The sequence below is a fragment of the Pan troglodytes genome, chromosome 7 (assembly GCF_028858775.2).
Source record: "Pan troglodytes isolate AG18354 chromosome 7, NHGRI_mPanTro3-v2.0_pri, whole genome shotgun sequence".
Lineage (NCBI taxonomy): Eukaryota > Metazoa > Chordata > Mammalia > Primates > Hominidae > Pan > Pan troglodytes.
In genome coordinates, this window is record NC_072405.2 from 143,163,932 (window position 1) to 143,183,348 (window position 19,417).

The window sequence follows — 19,417 nt, forward strand, 5'->3', positions numbered from 1 at the left end:
ACAGTGACTGACATGACCCCGGCTTTGTCTCAGACAGGAGAGTATGCCAGGCTGCAGGCATCGGGGGCTGGCACCTGGTGTGTGGACCCTGCATCAGGAGAAGAGTTGCGTCCTGGCTCGAACAGCAGTGCCCAGTGTGAGTAGCAGCCCCTCCTGGCATGGCTTCTCACCTCTTCTGTGGGGCACTGAGCGTGGAGTCCAAAGAGCTGGCTTCGTTTCCCAGCTCTACTGCTTCCATAGCTGTGGGGGCACAGCTGCTGACCTCACTATGCCTCAGTTTTCTCATCTATGAAATAGGGGCAATATTCCCCCATCTCTGCAGTTTCTTGGGAGAAGAAAAACGTGGGAGGGAATAGGCTGTGCTTTGTGTCTGAGAAGTGCAAACCAGCATTGATCCCCATCAAAGGGGGCCCTAGGGCTTTGGAGGGCTGGCCAGATGTGTGGCCCTGCCATCTGGTTTCTGCAGTGAAGCCCAGGTGATGTCCCCAAAGGGCAATGTGCAGATGTCCCTCTTCTGCCTAAACACCATAAATGCTCCCATCATCTTCGGGGCCGTGCTTGAGCTCCCTGGAATGGCTCGAGGGCCCTGTGCATCTGGTGCTGGTGTGTCTTCTTCAGCTTCTCTTTCTTCTCCATCAGTTGTGCTTCAGGGTGCAGTTGTGATAAATTCTGGTCAGACTTTGGAAAAAGGAAGACGCTTTCTTCCACCTGGGCCTTCACGCATTCTGGCTGTGCCACCTGCAAGATGTCCGTCTATCCCCTCCCCACCTGACAAATTCTTGCTCAGACCACACATCTGTCCCTCCAGGAAGCCTCTGCTGGCCTCTGTCTTCCTCCGTAGGCTCCTACACTGCACTATTGTTGCCTTTATTTCACAGAACTGTACCTGCTCACGTACTTGTTAACTCTCCTTTAAGACTCTAAGCTGCTTGAGGGCAGGCAGTGGAGGGGAGAGAGTACAGAGCTGAGCCAGGTCCAGTGTTTGCCTTGTTGTCATTCAACCTCCTGGTGGGGAGGCAGCCCCAGGCCCCTGGAAGGCCCTGCAGGCAGGTGGGCTGAGGGTGGCCGTGGGTGGTGGGGAGGGTGATTGGGCATCTGAGCAGGGAGTGGGCACCGATTCCCCAGCCCATCTGGCTTGTCTCTGTGTCAGGCCCAAGCCTCTGCAATGTGCTCAAGAGTGGAGTCCTCTCCAGGAGAGTCAGCCCAGGCTATGTCCCAGCCTGCAGGGCAGAGGATGGGGGCTTTTCCCCAGTGCAATGTGACCAGGCGCAGGGCAGCTGCTGGTGTGTCATGGACAGCGGAGAAGAGGTGCCTGGGACGCGCGTGGCCGGGGGCCAGCCCGCCTGTGAGAGTAAGTCATGACCCCCTGGGGGAACGACGAGGCCTGCATATCTGTTCTTTGATCCAGACTGGGTGAAGTTCTAGAGAAGCTGGGAAGGCAGGGGTGGGAGGGGAGGCAGGAAGTGCAGGAGGGATGTAGTTGTGGTTGAGTCCCTTCGTGTGAAAACTTACATCTACTTCCTGAAGATGCTCCTGCTGGGAACTGAAGTCAGAGAGAGCCTGGGCAGGGAACCCCCAGAACTGGCACCTCAAGAAGCTTGGGGGCTGTCCTGCCCGGGAGTTTTGGGTCTTATTCTCTGTGTCTTCAGATGGGGAGAAGGACCATGGTTGCAGGATCTCAGTGTGATGGTTCCATCCTCACTGAGGCACTTCAGGAATTTGTGGAGGTGTTGACTTGTTTATTTTTATTTCAAGTTTTAAAAATTAATGAATGTCAAATATTGAAATATACATCACATCAATATATAGAATATTGAACTATATTGTTAAATATTAAAATATATTATTATTGATTTTTAACCTTTTATTTCTCCAATCTCTCAAGTCACAGGACATCACAGTCATTTTAAAAGTTATGTGAGTAGGTGGGTTAGACTATCTGTGAATTTCCTTTCAGGGCAGGAAATGGAGACATTACAAAATACTTATTACCAATTGGGGTGGTGGGTCTGGCAGAGTTGCAAAATACTGTGCTAAATGATTCTGAGTTAGCCACAATTGCCTTTCTTTTGATATTCTTATTCTTTCCTTATTTTTATTTTCTAATCTCTAAGCAACATTTTGAAACTGCAGGGAAATTTAATTGGGTCTAGTGATGCTTCTGGTTGATATTTGTAAAGAGATGGGAGGAGCCTCAGAAGCAGGGGTGGGAGGGAAGAGTCCCCCCACTCTCTTTGCGGGGGTTGCTTTCCAGTTTTGTCCGTACTCCCTCCTGCCCTGAACCTGTGCTGTGTCCAAAGCTTTTACCACACACCGTTTCCCCCAAGTCCTGTTTTGCTCCCCTCGGCATGGGGCCCTGCTTCATCCGCATCTTGACTCTCAGCTGCTATCACTATGCAGGATACACAGTAGGTGCTCCGTGGATATGTATGCGTGCAACTGCCTGCCCTGTGCTTCTGAAATAGGGAGAGAAGTGAAGGGTCCACCTTAAGTCAGATACAATCAACATCCAACTTCCAGGTCATCTAGGAGTGGTCTGCACTGAGACCCAGGACACAGACCGGTGTGGCCTCCTCCAGGAACAGGTCTGGAGCACAGCTCCTTTAGCGCTTAGGAAGACTCTGTGTGGCTTGGCCATGTAGGACTCCATGATACAGTTCCCGTGTACAGATTACCTGTTCAAAGGTGCTTTTCACATCCCTTATCCCATTTTTGCCTTCCAACAATGCAGGTAAATAGATAGAGCTCTCCTATCTCCCCATTTTTCAGATGACAAAACTGAGGCTCAGAGAGGCTCATGAACATGTCCAAAGTCACACGGTTAGCAGGTGGAGCAGCCAGGATTTAACCCGGAGTCCTGCTGACGAAACCCTGTGCTGTACAGCTGTGAGAGCTTTAGGAGAGGACAGGAGGAAGGCTCCAGAAGGTCATTTAGTGGCCTTATTGAATGAAGAAAGAAAAAAGATAAATATGTCCAAAGGAAGAACTTTGGCCTCCTCTCCTTATAAGGGAGCAGTTCATTGGCTGAGTTGTTTTTAAGACTGGGGAGCTAACATTTGTAAAGGCTTCATCATGGGTTTGACGGTTGGGTAGATGCTCACTTGCTCTTCTGACGCCACCGGCCTTTGGGATTGGGCTGGAAGTCTAGAAAGATTCCTAATTCTTGCTGGGCCTGGCAGGCCACTCCTGCCTCATGCAGGTGCAGATAGAATGGGCAGTGGTGGGAACAGCCAGCATTGGCCTCTTCCGATTCCACAGCAGGGCAAGGGAGTTTGGGAAAAGCTGAGAGATTTAATATAGACAGTAATTTGGAACATTGCCCAGGTTTCCTGAGAGTCTTAAAGTGACCAGGTTCCTGGTCATGTGATCAGGAACCAAGAAACACCATTCATTTAAACACAGGAGAGTGGAATAGTCCTGGGGTCCTGGAGTTGAGGCCAGAGGCTGGCCATGCTCAGTGCACCAGGAGGATGGCGTTAATATGAGACACCCAAACCTCTTTCTGCTGACTCACTGCAGACTGTGATGGAGAGGCAGGGGGCAGACAGACAGGCTTGAATGGCAGCTCCACCACTCACTTGCCAGGTGACCTTGGGCTGATCCCCTAACCTCTCTGGATGTCAGTGTCTCAATCTGTGAAATGAGAAAGGAGAATAGTAGCTATTTGAGTCATTATTAGCACTAATTAAGACAATCTCTGTAAACTGTTGAGCACTGGAATTACTAATACACTTAATACATATTATTACTATTTTTGCTGGTATTACTTAGGGGATGGACTTGCTCAGATACCAAGTTGCCTCTCTCTGCATCCAATGTCATATTCATGCAAAATCCTGCCTCCAGTGGGCATTAGCCTGGTAGCTCAGAGCACAACACTTCCTGGTGTTGGGCTTTGGGTGGCAAAGTTAAGCTCTCTAGGCTTCAGGGGCCTCATTTGCAGGACGTGGCTGATAACAGTCCAGCCCCACAGAGTTGTTGTGAAGATGGAGTCAATGCCTGGGAGGCCTTTGGGCAGTCCTGGCATACAGAAGACAGGCAGTGCTCGCAAGCTCTTGTAAGATGGCAGGTGTGAGCGAGCAGGTCTGGCTTCTAGTCCAATCACCAACACATGTCCCCAGGCGAGCCACTTAGCTCCCTTGAGCCTCTGTTTTCTTCATCTCTAAAGTAGCAATAAGAATCCCCGTGGTATAATTTTGGAAGGATTTCATGAAATTAAAGATATAAAGAGTACTCTCTGGGGCTGGGCCCACTGTGGATATTCAGTTAATTTTAGTTTCTGCCCTTCTTCCTTCTCTCCTTAGCCACTCCTCCCTGGCCGTGGTGGCCAGCAGGGTTGTTCCATAGCCAGGGAGTCACTTCATTTCAGTGACATGGGGAATAAGGCTGTGGGAAAACAGGTCTGCTGGGGAAGGTAGGTGCCCTGGCAAGAGAAGCGTCAGTGTCCTAGGTGATGTTTGTGGCCCCAGGAGGAAAACCCCTTTCTAGCTGAATCAGATCACTCACTGGCCCACTTCCAAAAGGCAAGGGAGGGTAAAAAAAACAAAAACAAAAACAGAAAAACCACAGGTGCAGACCATTCCTATGGGATAAGAGGGGAAACCTGTATTCACTGAAATGGGAAGGATGCTTACACACTCATTGACACCCCACTTCTTACCAATGTACACACATGCATCTAGCACACTGGTGGAGGATGTGGATTCTGGGGCAAAGATAATGGGGTTCAAATCCTGATTTTTCTGTTTACTAGCTATCTGACCACAGAAGAGGCATTCACCCTCTGTGTGCCTCAGTATTGGCGTCCGTATAGGGATAATGGGACCTATCCCATAGGGTTGTGGGGAACATTATATGAACTGATACTAGCAAAGCTCTTAATGGTGTATCTGGCACATACTACACATCCCATAGTAGTTTTTAAATAAATACTTCTACTAGGAGGTAGGCATTATTGCCATCTTCACCATTTTATGGGTGAGGAAACTGTCACAGAGACACTAATTAATTTGCTCTAGGACCCTGAACTAGTGAATATTAGGGCCAGGATTCATAGCCTGCAGGCTGGTCCAGAGCTCATAGGTGAACTCTTGCCATCCCACTTACACTTGGGACTTGGTGAAAGACAACTCAAGAAGCCTGCTGCAAATCGCAGTGCAAAATCTTCGCCAGGGACCATTGCCCTTATCACAAAAAAGACCAGGTTTGGTTCTGGAGATCAAAATAGGTCATTCTTCCTCTTTGAAGCCCCTGAATACCCTCATATTCCTTACAGATTGCAGATGTTAAGTCATATACTGGTCAAAAGACTGTGCCTGAGTCTGATAATGAACAAAATCTCTAATGGTGTGAAATTGTCACGATGAGTGTGTTTGCTCTTTAATTTACTCATTTTCCCATTTACTTAACCCATATTCATTGAGCTGTGTCTGGGGCAGCTGTGTGCCTTGGCCTGGGTGAACAGAGGAGAGGTGCCCTCTTTTTCCCTGTGGACTCAACCCAGTGGGGTGACCAGCATACCACTGATTAGAGGTTCTAACAATTGACAAAAGGAAGGTCTGTACCTGGTGGCCTGGGAATTCAAAAAAAAGAAGACCTAAGTCTGCCTGGGAGAACCATGACAGTGGTAGAAAACAGAACGTGTTGAGTTGATATTTGAGGGTCAAAAAGGAATCTTCCAGACAGGAGTAGGCAGAAGGAAGGCTTGGAGGTGTGTTCAGGGAGTAACAGATATTCCTGGAGGCATTGGGGAGCTGGAGGAGATGAGAGTGAAGAGGAAGGCAGGCTCAGCCTGCACAGGAGGGAGTTGAGAGCTGATATTCGGCTCTGGCATAATTTCTCTGCCAGCAGTGGGGACTGAGTGGGATGTGGGAGCAGAAAGGCAGGAGGAGGTGAGGCCTAAATGCGGAAACCTGGCAAAGAGCATTTGCTGGCAGTTCAGGCAGAAAATGAAGGATGTCTAAATGAGGGAGGTGGCAGTAGGGACGAAGAGACATGGAGCAGGTGTGAATGGTGACCAAGACAGAGGAGATGAACCCTGCAGGAAGGCCACCAGGTGGCTGGCTTGGGATGGCTGGGTGGCTGGTGGTACTGATCCTTGTGCCTGGGGGACTGAGGCAGGGGTGGCAGATACTAAGTTCAGGCCTGGATGGTGGGCTTTGAGGTGAAGAGACCAGGTGGTAACTAATTGGCTTTAGAGATGAGAAGAAGCTCGAGTGCCTGAGCTGGACATCAAGCTACACGAGACATTCATGCTTAGGTGTCTGTTAAAACTGAGAGCAGATGGGCTAATCCAAGTAGAGGGCAGGGCAGAGAGGAAGGGGAGCAGGCCCAGGCCAGGCCCTGAGAGCTTGACAGGTCCAGGGAAGGGGAGAGGAGGAGGGCCCAGTGTGAGTGAGAAGGAGACGCCCACAAGCAGGCATGCTCAGTCGTCCCGAGGCTGGGCAGGTGCCCACCACGGCTCCACTTTCCTTCTCCCAGGCCCGCGGTGTCCGCTGCCATTCAACGCGTCGGAGGTGGTTGGTGGAACAATCCTGTGTGAGACAACCTCGGGCCCCACAGGGGCTGCCATCCAGCAGTGCCAATTGCTGTGCCGCCAGGGCTCCTGGAGCGTGTTTCCACCAGGGCCATTGATATGTAGCCTGGAGAGCGGACGCTGGGAGTCACAGCCGCCTCAGCCCCGGGCCTGCCAACGTGAGTGGCATCAGAGCATCTATCCTGCACCCCGCTCCCTCTCAGGGCTAGGGCTGGGACCGAGATATGGAGGTGTGGCTGCTCCATTTCCCCACCCAAATGTAGCATGTTCGTGATATGCCAGGTGGCACCAAGAGATGAGAGAGAGTCCCATGGAGCATTTTCTAGAAGGAGCAGATGTCCTTCACAGACCCCTGGAGTTAGGCTTTCTTTGTCCCTTCTCTGGAACCATCTGCGCCTTGAGAGAAGTGCCATTCTTCCAACTTTCTTGGGATGTCTTGGATTCAGGAAAAATACTGGGCAGGTCAGTGCTTCAACAGCTGGATAGGTGGCTCACATGCTCAGCAGCTCTGACATGCTCAGAGCTGCTCTCCCGGCCTCTGAGTGACCCTGCCCCATCAGCCTCTCCCCAAGACCACCTGGACTTCCAGGGCTAATGCCTGGCTTAGCAGGAGGCCCTGGACTCTGCTCCAGGTAGGGCATCAGTCCTGATTGCTGGAACTTGTGTAAGTTTCGGCCCCCTTTCCCAGTGCTCTGACCAGAGCTCCTTTTGCCTTGTCACACACTGAACCCACTCTGGGACCTGGCACTTGGTCCACCCGGTGCAGTGGGAAGGGCATCTGGGAGAGAGACCAAGATTCTGGGACTGTCACAAGGCTCTGGGTGGATGCCAGAGTGTCAAGGAGAGCATTTGTTGCAAAGCACTCTGGGTTATAGAGGGTCCCCATCCAGAAAATTCAAAATGTGATTTGAATAAATAATGGCCTGTCACTTTGACTATGCTGAAATCAAGACCAGGATGGTCACAATTGACCCTAGAGCAAAGGACTTTGGGGAAAAGAGGCACAGATCTTGAGCTCCTGAAGTTGAATACAGGCTGCTGTGCATGATTGTTCAGGTTGTGCACTGAACAACCTTAGAGAATACCATTCATTCCCATCATCTATGATGTCTATTCTTAACCTGAAAAACCATACAGAGTGGCCCTGTCTGTATGCAAGATGTCATGGAAGATTTTCCAAGAAGAATGTCCAGGACCTCAAAATGTAAAGCACCCTGGTTTGGAGGATGAGGCAGGACTGAGCTTTCTGTGAGGGTGCTCAGTAATTTCAGAGACAAGCTGTTATGCTGGAAAGTACTTAGACTCAGAATGGCAATGCAAAATGGCAGTGCTTGTGTGTTTCGAGCTCAATGAGGAAGGGTTATTTTTGCAGAGGAAATCCCAAACAAAGAAAATAACTCCACAGGCCTGTTGCCTCTGTCTGCTGACCTCTGGTGCTTGCCTGCAGGGCCCCAGCTGTGGCAGACCATGCAGACCCAAGGGCACTTTCAGCTCCAGCTCCCGCCGGGCAAGATGTGCAGTGCTGACTATGCGAGTTTGCTGCAGACTTTCCAGGTTTTCATATTGGATGAGCTGACGGCCCGCGGCTTCTGCCAGATCCAGGTACATGCCTGGCCTTCCCCACAGTGAGGGCTTGGACTGAACTCAGGGTTACCGTGTCAGAAAACCTGAGGGCTCACATTAACCTGAGGGTTTGAGTTCAACCCTCACTATTTTATCAATGTGCAAAAACAAACAAACAAAATACCCAGAAATGGGAAGTAGTTTGGCCAAGGTTAATTACATAGCAGCAGAGGCAGAATCCATACCCATCTCATCATTGGCCATTCTTTCTACATAAAGATGTCAAACAGTTACTGAGCACTTAATATGGGCATGCTTTGGTATAAATTAGCTAATGCAATCCTCATAGGGACTTTATTATTATTGCTATTGTGCATATGAGGAAAATGAAGACCAGATAGCTGAAAGACTTGTTCCAGAGTCATACAACCAGGAGAAGGTAGGGCCAGGCTGGCTGACTTGATCACAGAGCTGTGATCACCTTTTAGCACCTCCACCACCCATAGAGAAAGAGCTTGGGAACATGGGCCAGGAAGGCTAAAACCTCACAATGTACTCTGCGCACCACAGTGTTAGATGTGTTTCTTAACAAAACTGAGAGGAGGCATTATGGATACTCCCCAGAAGAAGAATATTGCATGCCACCTGGAAAGGCATCCTACCATATAAAATAGAGTTTTTCAGCTGTGTAATATTTAAGGGCTTTGGTTATTTGAAGTCACAAGTGTTTAAAGAAGGAGTCTTTAAATGTTGCTTAGTTAAATAAATCATTTTTTCTGCTCAAAGTTTGCTAAATCATCAGAGCAACTCATTTTTGGGACCTCATGTTAAGAATTTTGGAGAACATTAGGGTTGAGTATCATGTAAATTATTTAAAAAAATAAAAAAAGAATTTTGGAGAACACACTTTGTATAAAACAATACACAGAGATTACTGATGTTAAAACAGAGGCATGAATAGGCTTTGTCCTTTTATTCAAGGAAATATGCTCACAACAGTGTCAGTGATACCTATTAATTATTGGGTGTCGTATTTGTGGTGCGACGCTAGAAGCTCTACATTCCTTACCTGTAATCATCACAGCACCCTGCTTGGTGGGTATCAGTAGCCTTCAATTTACAAGTGAATTAACTAAAGACATAGGTGAGTTAGTAGTCCACCATTTCTCATCCCTTAATAAGTCCAGGTCTATCTAGACCAAATTCATTCATTCATTTATTCATTCACTCATTCACTCATTCTTACATTTAACAAATATTTGAGTGCCTATTACAGGCTAGGCACGTATTTAGGCACTGAGGATTATTGAAGGTAAATAAAGCCAATACTAGTTAAAGTGGTCAGGACAGATTTTAATCAGGAGTATATTATTGCAGTGGGGAAAAGAGTTCATCATGAACTGAACTCAACTTCAGTTTGTGCAGAGGTGACTGGGCATTTTAAAAGGAGAATGAGGGAATGGGGGTGGTAAACAGGGGTTCAGTAGCATCAGGAAAGCACAAAATTAAAAAAAAAACAGGAAAGGGAGTTAGTCCAAGTAAAACCCATCCAGGTTTGCTAACTGGTGCTATTGCAGCCTCCCACAGAGGCTGGAGACAGGGGCCCCATCTTCAAGTGTTTGCTGGAACTAATAGTGAATTCTCTTGGCAGCCTTGAGTTTTCTAGAGAGCCACTTTAAGAGGGGCTAGGGTCTTCCCAGGGGTCTGGCCTTAAGCTGTTAGAAACAATGTTAGTGCTTGTCCAAGTCTTTTGATGTCAAGGCTGAGGTCTAGTAGAGGGCTCAGAGGAGCCTGGCTAGAGTTTGGTTCATGACAGAGTCTTCAGGATGCAGCAGTTAACGAGATCACCTCTTTGCTCTTTGGGGAGATGACATTAAACAAGTACCTGTCAGGTAAAGGTAAGAGCTAAGAGGGGAAATAAAGCAGGTCGGGCCTTGCTTGAGAGGGACGATGGTGAGATGAGAGGGGTTTTTTACAGAGAAAGGTCAGTAAGAGGCCCCCAAGAGGTGCTATTGAAAGGGACGGGAGTGAGGTAAGGCTGAGGGCCTGTGAGTTCTGGGGGAGAGGAACCCCTGCAGAGGAAATAGAAGGTCACAGTTGCTGTGATGGGCACATACTTAGTGTGAGCCATAAAATTGAGGGAACCAGTATGAGTGAGCAAAGCAAAAGAGGGAACTGCAAATTGGGGTGTGCATGTTGAAAATGGCTCAAGGCCTTGTTGGCTGTGGCTAGGATGGTGAGTTTTATTCTGCATGTGATGGGACATCACTGAAGTTGAGAAAGTGACAGGATGATGGGAGTTTTACAGTCTTCTCCAGCTGCTGTGTAGAGGGTAGGCTTTGAGGGGTTCAAGGTAGGAGCAGGGGTCCTCACTGCAGCCTGGGGCCAGGTGGCAGTGCAGAACATGAGAAGCAGCAGGAATCTTGACATATTGGGACCAAAGAGCCTACAAGACTGGGTAGTAGTTGATGTGTCGTGGGAAGATGGAGGTGTTGAGGATGACTAAGGTTTTGGATGCAGGGAATGGCTGAAGACATGTGTTTCAAACATAGGGAAATTAAATCCCATGCAGAAAGGAGTAAAATGTTCTGGAATCCAGGGGACTAGAGAGCTGAGGACCATGCTGAAGACAGAGATAGGGTCAGGAGGAAGCTGGGCAGGGACCTAGTCCTAATGACTTCCTAAACAAGGTGTCAGGGTATGACCAGAAGACAGAGAGCTTCTAAGGTCAGAGCTTCTAAGAGGGGAGTCTTATTCTTCAGAAGGAGGAGATGATACATAGACTTTCAAGTCAGATGGATCTGGCTCCAAACCTTGGCTCCAGCACTCCTACCAGTGTGACCTGGGCCTTTCCCAGGCTTGGTAAGCCTCAGTCAATCATCTGTGAAATGGGGTTAGGAGAACCCACCTTGGAGGGTCAGTTTAAGTGAGATGACATACAAATCCAAAGCTTTTTCTCTTTACCCTCTGCTGAAAGCTAAGGAGGTTCTGGGGTTAGTGGAGTTTTGAATCCCGGCTCTACCACCTACTGGCTATGGGATCCTAGGCAGTTTCTCAGCCTCTCAGAGGCAAATTCTGCATTTGTAATGTAGGGTAATGAGAGTCCCAACTCCAAAGACTTGTTTTGGAGATTAAACTAGCTAATATGTTGAAAGCAATTCACACAGGGCCTGATGAATAACACATGTTCAAAAATCGTGCCACAGTGCCTTCTGAGAATACTAAGCCCTTGGCACACAGCAGGATCTCATTAAATGACAACTATATGAACACCCACATCCACTTTCTCACCTTCACCAGGGGTGTGGCACTGGGTATGGCACACAGTAAGGTCTGGGTGCCAGGGCCATTGGGATGGATGGCATGCTACATTCAGGCTTCGTATGCATTGGACCCCCGGGGCTGGCTTTCAGGGCCCTGTCTGCATTCTGAAGAAGGTAGTTGAGGCCTTTTGTGGTGAAGGCTGAGGGCCAGGGCCACATCAACTCTGAATTACTCATTGGTGACAGAGTTCACTTTCCTTCTAAAACCCTCCAGTCACTCTCTAGGCACCCAAGCTTTTGATAAACTGACTTCCCCTTGGGCTTTATGTAAACTCTCTTGGAATGTTACCTTTTGCCATCATCTGAATGCTTGTGTCCCCCCGAAATTCATATCCAAACCATAATCCCCAACATGATAGTATTAGGGAACTTTGTGTTAGGTCATGAGGGTGCAGCCCTCATGAATGGGGTTAGTGTCCTTATAAAAGAGACCCCAGAGAGATCCTTGCCCCTTCCACCGTGGACACAGTGAGAAGACAGACATTTATGAAGAGAACCTTCACCACGCATGGCTGACATCTTGATCTTGGACTTCTCAGCCTCCAGAACTATGAGAAATAAAGTTCTGTTGTTTATAAGACACACAGTCTGTGGTATTTCGTAATGTTCATCCAAATGCACTAAGACACCCTTTGAAAGGGGCTGATATGAAGAGGGAGAGATGAAGCTTGTGTTCAACCCTGGACCAAAGCCTGGCACCATCCTTGGGCTAACAGGCCTCACAACCATCTGTCTTTCTCCCTAACCCTGAGGAGCCTGCAGTACATCACTCACAGAAATTCAGTGGGCACAACTCAGCCACACTTAGTCTGGGAGGAGAGACCAGGCTGCATAGCCAACATTGAGGAGCTGGTGGATGCTATAGGGGTTCGGAGATGTCCTGCTGAATATATGTATGGTGAAGACATTTGCAGAGTTGGCTAAAGTTGTTTCACCAGTGAAGTATGGTGACTGGGCTTTTGATGCATGGAGCCCTGCTCTTCCTCCACTTATACTTCTGTACACCATGTGACCAGGGCAGGTTGTTTAACTTCTCTGAAACTTGTTTTCCTCAGATGTGGAAAAGGGGGTCACTATTCCTTGACCCCCTGAAGTAGGGTTGGTGGAGGATTGAAGGAAGTAACATAAGCCAAGTTCTGGTTCCTGGTGTGGACCCAACAAAACTAACTTTCTACTCTGTGTTCTTGAGCTGAAAGTGTCTGTCTTCTTGTAGGTGAAGACTTTTGGCACCCTGGTTTCCATTCCTGTCTGCAACAACTCCTCTGTGCAGGTGGGTTGTCTGACCAGCGAGCGTTTAGGAGTGAATGTTACATGGAAATCACGGCTTGAGGACATCCCAGTAGCTTCTCTTCCTGACTTACATGACATTGGTATGTTTTTCTGTGGTAGTACCTAGAATAAGCTATGCAGCCTCTCTGAGTCTCAGTTTTCTCATCTGCCAAATGGAGCTGGTGAAGAAGCCCATGATGTCTTCTTGTGAAGACTATGGGGAGAGCTAATTATTTAAAAACATATAATAATCAATAGACTTCTTGCCAATCATTTACTAGAGTTAAATAATGTCAGCAAAGAGCCTGGTTCTGTGTCGTGAACATCTGCTAATACTTCTCTTGATTTTCTGCGTGCAGAGAGGTGAAACAGAATGTGTGAAGGGGATAGCAGGGTGGGCTGGGGAAGTCTTTATTGGTTTTTAACTTATGTCTCGTCTGTTTCCAATTGTAAAACGTTTCAGACCACTTACACCATTTAAAACAAGGCAGTCACGATATGGATGAGTCAACAGAGGAGAGAGAGAAGAATGGATTTTATGATACCTACTGTGGGCATGTGCCATGTTCAGCTCTGAGCTTTCTGGTAGAGTAGGAAAGAGCCCGTACATTTCTGACCAGAGAATGGGAGGCAAGTCCATTCTCTCTTCCACCATCCAGTGGCCAAACATCCAGGGGCAGGATTGGCTGGAGTTTGCCCTCTGTTCTATGAGGAAGAACTTCTGGAAAACATTGCCAGGAAGGAGACTGCATCTGTCATTCACTAGTTCTCAGGATAATAATCCTCTAAATAATAATTCAGAAGAATTATGAATTCTCCAGGAGCCCCAGCATTGTGAATTAGGGGTCCCCTTCCATCTTTCTCCAAAGAGAGCCTGGATAATGTGGGTATGTTTGGAGCCTCAAAAACATGAGATGTTTGCTTGTTTCAATGGTGAGGCAGTGAGACTGTGATTGGAGACCATGGGCTGGCTCTACAGTAGCCTGTTACAGCCGAAATGTTTGCTATGTGCACGGATCTGCCCCAGCTCCTGGCATGGTGCTCGCCTGCTTTCTTCCTAGGAACTACTTACCATTTGACAACTGGAGACCTCTCGGTGTTTAGCTAAACACTGAGGCAGAAGGCCCTGTTGCCTCTTCAAGGCTTTGCTTTCTTTTTAAGTGGCCACTTCACACACATTCTCTCCTAGGACCCTTACCAACTGCAAAGAAAGCCATTCCCAAGCCATTTTTCAGATGGGAAAACTGAGGCTCAGAGGTGTTCAGTGCCTCAATGAGGGTTGAGGCGGATGAGTATCTGAATCTTGAACCTTAGACTAGTGACCGAAGACCTGATATCCTATGTTAATACGGGTTGCATTGGTGCCACAGAAATGGCAAGAGCCAGGAAATCTGGGTTGGAGTCCCTACTTGTGCTTCTGATTCCTGGGTGACCCTGAGCCAGTTCATCCCCTTCTCTGGGCCTCAGTTCCTCCCTCTGTAAAATGAGACACCACATGATGCCTATGTCTCATTCCAGTCTGGATATTCTAGGCATCCTGCCCTGCTTAATCCTCCCTGGCCCTAGCAGAGTACAGTGGGGGTGACCTCTACCTTATCCTGTGTCTTACAGAGAGAGCCTTGGTGGGCAAGGATCTCCTTGGGCGCTTCACAGATCTGATCCAGAGTGGCTCATTCCAGCTTCATCTGGACTCCAAGACGTTCCCAGCGGAAACCACCATCCGCTTCCTCCAAGGGGACCACTTTGGCACCTCTCCCAGGACATGGTTTGGGTGCTCGGAAGGATTCTACCAAGTCTTGACAAGTGAGGCCAGTCAGGACGGACTGGGATGCGGTAGGTCCACTCTCTCCCTGGATATCTCCTGTGGAGCCATGTGAGGCTTTAGGAAAGGCCACCTCAGCACTGGAGAGAGGCTACTCTGGACATCCAGGGCTGAGAACCATCCATTTAGTTAACGAGCAAAAGTTTTCAATCATCTACTGTGCATGGGTGTATAGTCTCCATCTGCTAGGTGGCATGGCAGAAGGAGGAGCCCCATATTTGCAGTGATTCTTTCTGTTGGTTATTGATAAGCTTGGGCCCTGGGCCTGGCCTGCCCTGTCATTGTGATGAAGGCTAACATCCATTTGTATCCTGGGCGCACATTTCTCAGTCTGGCTGTGGCAATGTTACTCACCACAATTTCCAAATGGTCATTCATCAGCCCAGGGCTTTAAAACTCAGGGAAAATGGTTCCTGATTGAGGTTCACTTGGGTTGCTCTTGCCTCGCCTGTGAGTAGTTTGGGGGCCATTTTTAATGGGAAAGTGATGCAGATTCCTTTAATGGAAGTTGCATTAGTTTCCTGTTGCTACCATAGTAAATGACCAAAAATTTTGTGGCAGAAAACAATACAGATGTATTATCTTACATTTCTATAGGTTTGGATTACAATGCGGGCATCACTGGGCTAAAACTGAGCTGTTGGCAGGGCCTGCACTCCTCCCGGAGGCCCCTGGGGAAATCTGTTTCCTCATCTTTTCCACTTTCTTGAGGTTGTCTGCATTTCTTGGCTGGTGGCTTCCTTTCTTGCTCACCAAACCAGCAACGTTTCAGCTCTCTGACCCCTCTTCCCTGGTCACATCTCCTCTGACTCTGTTTTACCTCCAAGGACCTTAGAACTACACACAGCTGCATGATTCAGGATACTCCCTTATTTTGAGGTCAGCCAATTAGCGACCTTAATTCCATCTACACAGGTAATTTCCCTTTGTCATGTAACCTAACATATTCACAGATTCTGAGGACTGGGATATGGATATCTTTGGGGGGACCTTTGTCATGTCTACCACTGAAGATTCAAAGGTCTCCTGATGAGAAGCCTTCCTCCTGTGTGGGGTGAGATAGAAAGACATTTTTATGGAGCTAAAGAAAGAGAAGATGTTTCTCAGTTATTTTTTTCAATTATTTATGTTGGTCGCAACATAAAAGCCAAATGGCCTTTCCTTTTCTGAAATCTATGCCAAATTGTAAACTCCGCATTGGATTTAAGATGCAGCTAAATCCTAACACAGAAAACAGAAAGACAACCACTTCCCACTAGCATTTATGGAGAATTCTGCAGTTCAAGTGCACTTGCACAAACATTTAACTCTCACAATAGCCCCTGGTGGCAGATCCTTTCCTCATTTGACAAAGAAGCTGGGGTTCAGATTAAATGAGATGGGGCATCTGTCATGCCTGGGGTGGGGCTGACACACAGGAGGGACTCTAGCTCACCTAACTGATTAATAGAGGGCGAGTAAGCCCAGGTCCTCTGGGACCAGAGCCTGTGATCTTTCTTTCTATTCCATCAGAGCTGCCCAAACCAAGGGGACAAGAAACAGAAGCAGGAGTGGATGGTGCCACCCCAGGGTGGGTGAAATAGGGTTGCAGAGAGGGAGAGTCACACAAACAGCACCTGCCCCATGTTCACAGACTTTATTGTGAAGAGCCCTTGGCTTCAACGCCAGATGCTGAACTAGCAGGGGTGTACTGGTGTATGTGGTGTGTGTGTATGAGTGTGTGTGTGTATGTGTATTGGTGTATGTGTGTCTATGTGTGTGGTGTGTATACATGTGTCTGATGTACATATGCATATGTGTGAGTGTGTTTTTGTTTTTGTCCGTATGCATGTGTGTGATGTGTCTATGTGTGTATGCACATGTGTATGTTGTGTGTGTGTGTGTTGGGAGCAGGGGCTGCAGGAGCCTGCTTTTCATAGCTGCCCCAGGTGATGTACCACATGGGTCTGGAAGCAGCCCCAGGAGGCTCCTTGGCCTCAGGGGTGCCCTCTGCAGCCAGAGAAGGAGGTAAAGGGAAGGCAGAGAACCTGCGTTGACTCTGTGCCTTCAAGGAAGTTCTGTCTCCTCTGAGTGTCTTCCTTTCCATCCCCCACAACACACAGGTAAAATAAAGGGGCTGGCCTAGAAACCTGGTTTCAAGATTCCTTCTAGGAAGCTCAATTATTAGTTCCTGTCAACAAGAAGATGGGAGGGGCCTCTCAGCTCAACTTTGCCTGAAGGGGAAAGAGTAGGGCCTGGGAATCAGCAGCTGGTGTCAGGGCACGGGGCTTCCGAGGGCCCCTGTGGGAGCCACAGGATGGGGCGTAGGGAAGAGACTGCATGGGAGACCTTGCCCAGGACACACCTGGGCTGGAACAGGACTCAGCAAACCTTTCCTGTAAAGGGCCAGATGGCGATGTTTTAGACATTGGGGGCCATACGGTCTCTGTCTCAGTGACTCAACTCAGCCATTGTGGGGAGAAACATATGGCTGTGTTCTAATAAAACTTTATTTACCACAACAGAAGGTGAGCTGAATTTGGCTCATGGACTGTGGTTTGCCAGTCTTGCTCTAGATAAACCTACACTCTATCTTCCAGCTGCTGTAGCCTTTAACTGACTCACAAAGACTTGTCAATCACACCACATGGCCCCATCCTCTTACTCCAAAGGGTTGGAAAGATCCAGAATGGAAGTCTCAAAAGCAGTACCAAAAGCCCTGAATTTTCTTTGGCATCAGTTCTAGTACCTGTCGCTCACTGAGTTTTTGATATTTGTGTGGCCTTACTAACATTTTACTGTCCAGAGACTCAGGTGTTATTAATTCCGTCTTATGCATGAGGAACCGAGGGGCCTATAGTGCTACACAGCTTCAGGAAACTGCTCTGTGAAGTCAGGTGGACCCGGGTTCGAGTCCTAGCTCCAACACTTTCTCATTGTGGATCCTGGAGAAAGTCCATTATTCTCACTAGACATCTTCTGAAAAATAGGGATAATAATACTTATTGCCTGGGGTAATACCTATTGTTGTTTAGACAGCATGAAATAATGCAGAGCACAGCACTTAGTAAACTCTTGGCAAATGGTTTGTTGTGAAAGTTGGCAGTGCTGAGATCTAAATCCAACTCTGTCTGCCTCCAAGTTCTTTGTTCTGTCCTCTGCATCACACGTCTCCCTTCTCAACAAGGAGGTTCTTGGTGAAATCACACCTACTCATTTTTGTATCTATTCTTATTGGCACTTTTCCCTTGAAAACATATCTGGGACACGGCCTTGATGTTACAAGCAGAGTACTGTCCTGTGGCAATAAAGCAGGGTTCTCTGTGTCATCCTGGAGGAGGGCTAATCAGGATGGCCCCCTTGGAGGGCAGTGACTCAGAGGTCCAGTAGGAAAGTCCATCGCTCATGACTCATGTAGGCACAGCAGCCTTGATCCAGGGAATTGGTGACGGCCAGGGAGCAGAGACCTTATTTGCAGCCCTGATAGAGTCAGTTTTGTTCACCCTCTTGCCTCAAGGCCAGCCATATGGCTTCTCCTTGAAATTACCTGCTGGCAGACTTCATAGCAGATTAGTTTATGAAGGAGAATAACTGAGAAATTGTCTATATTTTTCATATTCCATTCTGGATGATATTAACTTTCACTCATTCACTATAATTTCTTATAATAGAGCTGGTTCCCTATGGATTTTTTTTTGCTGAACGAATTATGCCTGCCTGCCTACCTACCTTCCTTCCTTCCTTACTTCTTTCCTTCCTTCCTTCTTTCCCTCCCTCCCTCCCTCCTTCCTTCCTTCCTTCCTTCCTTCCTTCCTTCCTTCCTTCCTTCCTTCCTTCGTTCCCTTACTTCCTTTTTTTCTTCTTTCCTGTCATCCATCCAAACTTTCAAAGTATTATATGCCATGTTACACACTCAGGGAGGCAAAAAACAAAGCTCCACTCTCAAGGCACTCACAGCCTGGCTGGGGAGAGGTCAGTGAGTATTCAGCTGGACCATCCTGTGAAGAAGCCTGTTACATCACAGCCAGGGTGGTCAGGGCAGGTGTGCTGGGGTAGGAAATGCTGGCAGAAGTCTTGAAAGGTGAGGAGGAATCGTTGCTCAGACAAGAGCAGACAGAAGGTAGTGCATGTTTGTGCACGTATATGTGTGTGTGTGTGTGTGTGTGTTTATACCTGTGCTGAGGGTGCTAAAGTGAAGAAGAACATTCCAGAAAGATTGGTATAAATGCAGGGAGTCAAGAAGTTGCTGACTGTTTGGAAACAGTGCTCATAATTTGTACAGCTGGGGAATGGGGTGTGTGGGAAACGTGACAGGAAGTGGGGCCAGAGAGACAGGGACAGGCCAGGAGAGGCCTTGGAGCACAGCAAGGGGAGTGGGCTGGAGATGGGACCATGGAAGGATTTTAAGCTGGAGAGAGAGAGGACCAGGTGTGGGCTTGAGCCACCTTCCGAAGGGGTGAAGGACATTTACGGTTCCTCACAGATGTCTTTCTTCAGCAGAAATGCGGCTGTCAATGTTGGGGGGTTTGTGGACAAGGGTTGGCAGGAGGGGTGGCCTGACCCTAAAGCTCTGTGAGACTCTCAAACTCAAATAGGTATAACTGTCTTATTTTATTAGGCTGGTGCAAAAGTAATTACGGTTTTTGCAATTTTTTTTTTTTTTTTTTTAAATTGCAAAAACCACAATTACTTTTGTGCCAGCTTAATATTAAGGAGGGGTCTGAGGCTAAAGGATTTTCCAGTGATTTTGAGGGATTTAACTGAGGGTCAGCACCTATTGGTGGCAGTGGACCCAATGGTCTTGAGAGAGCCCCTTCTCCTGAGGGAAGGTTGACAGTAAGGCAGCCGTGGTCTCATTCTGACTTAGAAACGTGCTCTTTTGGGTGGAAAAGACTTGACGTCAGAGATGGAGAGAACCGGTGGGAG

General features: G+C 48.0%; 1 protein-coding gene across 4 annotated transcripts in view; it reads left to right on the forward strand.

The window, feature by feature from the left end:
• The window catches only part of TG (thyroglobulin), a 269,572-nt gene that overhangs the window by 33,002 nt on the left and 217,153 nt on the right, over window positions 1-19,417 (forward strand). For all 4 annotated transcript variants that reach the window (XM_016959884.4, XM_016959885.4, XM_016959886.4 and 1 more), the window contains 6 exons: window positions 34-136; window positions 1,151-1,351; window positions 6,481-6,693; window positions 7,983-8,137; window positions 12,635-12,791; window positions 14,302-14,523. In XM_016959884.4, coding sequence (XP_016815373.4) covers window positions 34-136; window positions 1,151-1,351; window positions 6,481-6,693; window positions 7,983-8,137; window positions 12,635-12,791; window positions 14,302-14,523 — 1,051 coding nt within the window. The remainder of the gene's footprint in view (window positions 1-33; window positions 137-1,150; window positions 1,352-6,480; window positions 6,694-7,982; window positions 8,138-12,634; window positions 12,792-14,301; window positions 14,524-19,417) is intronic.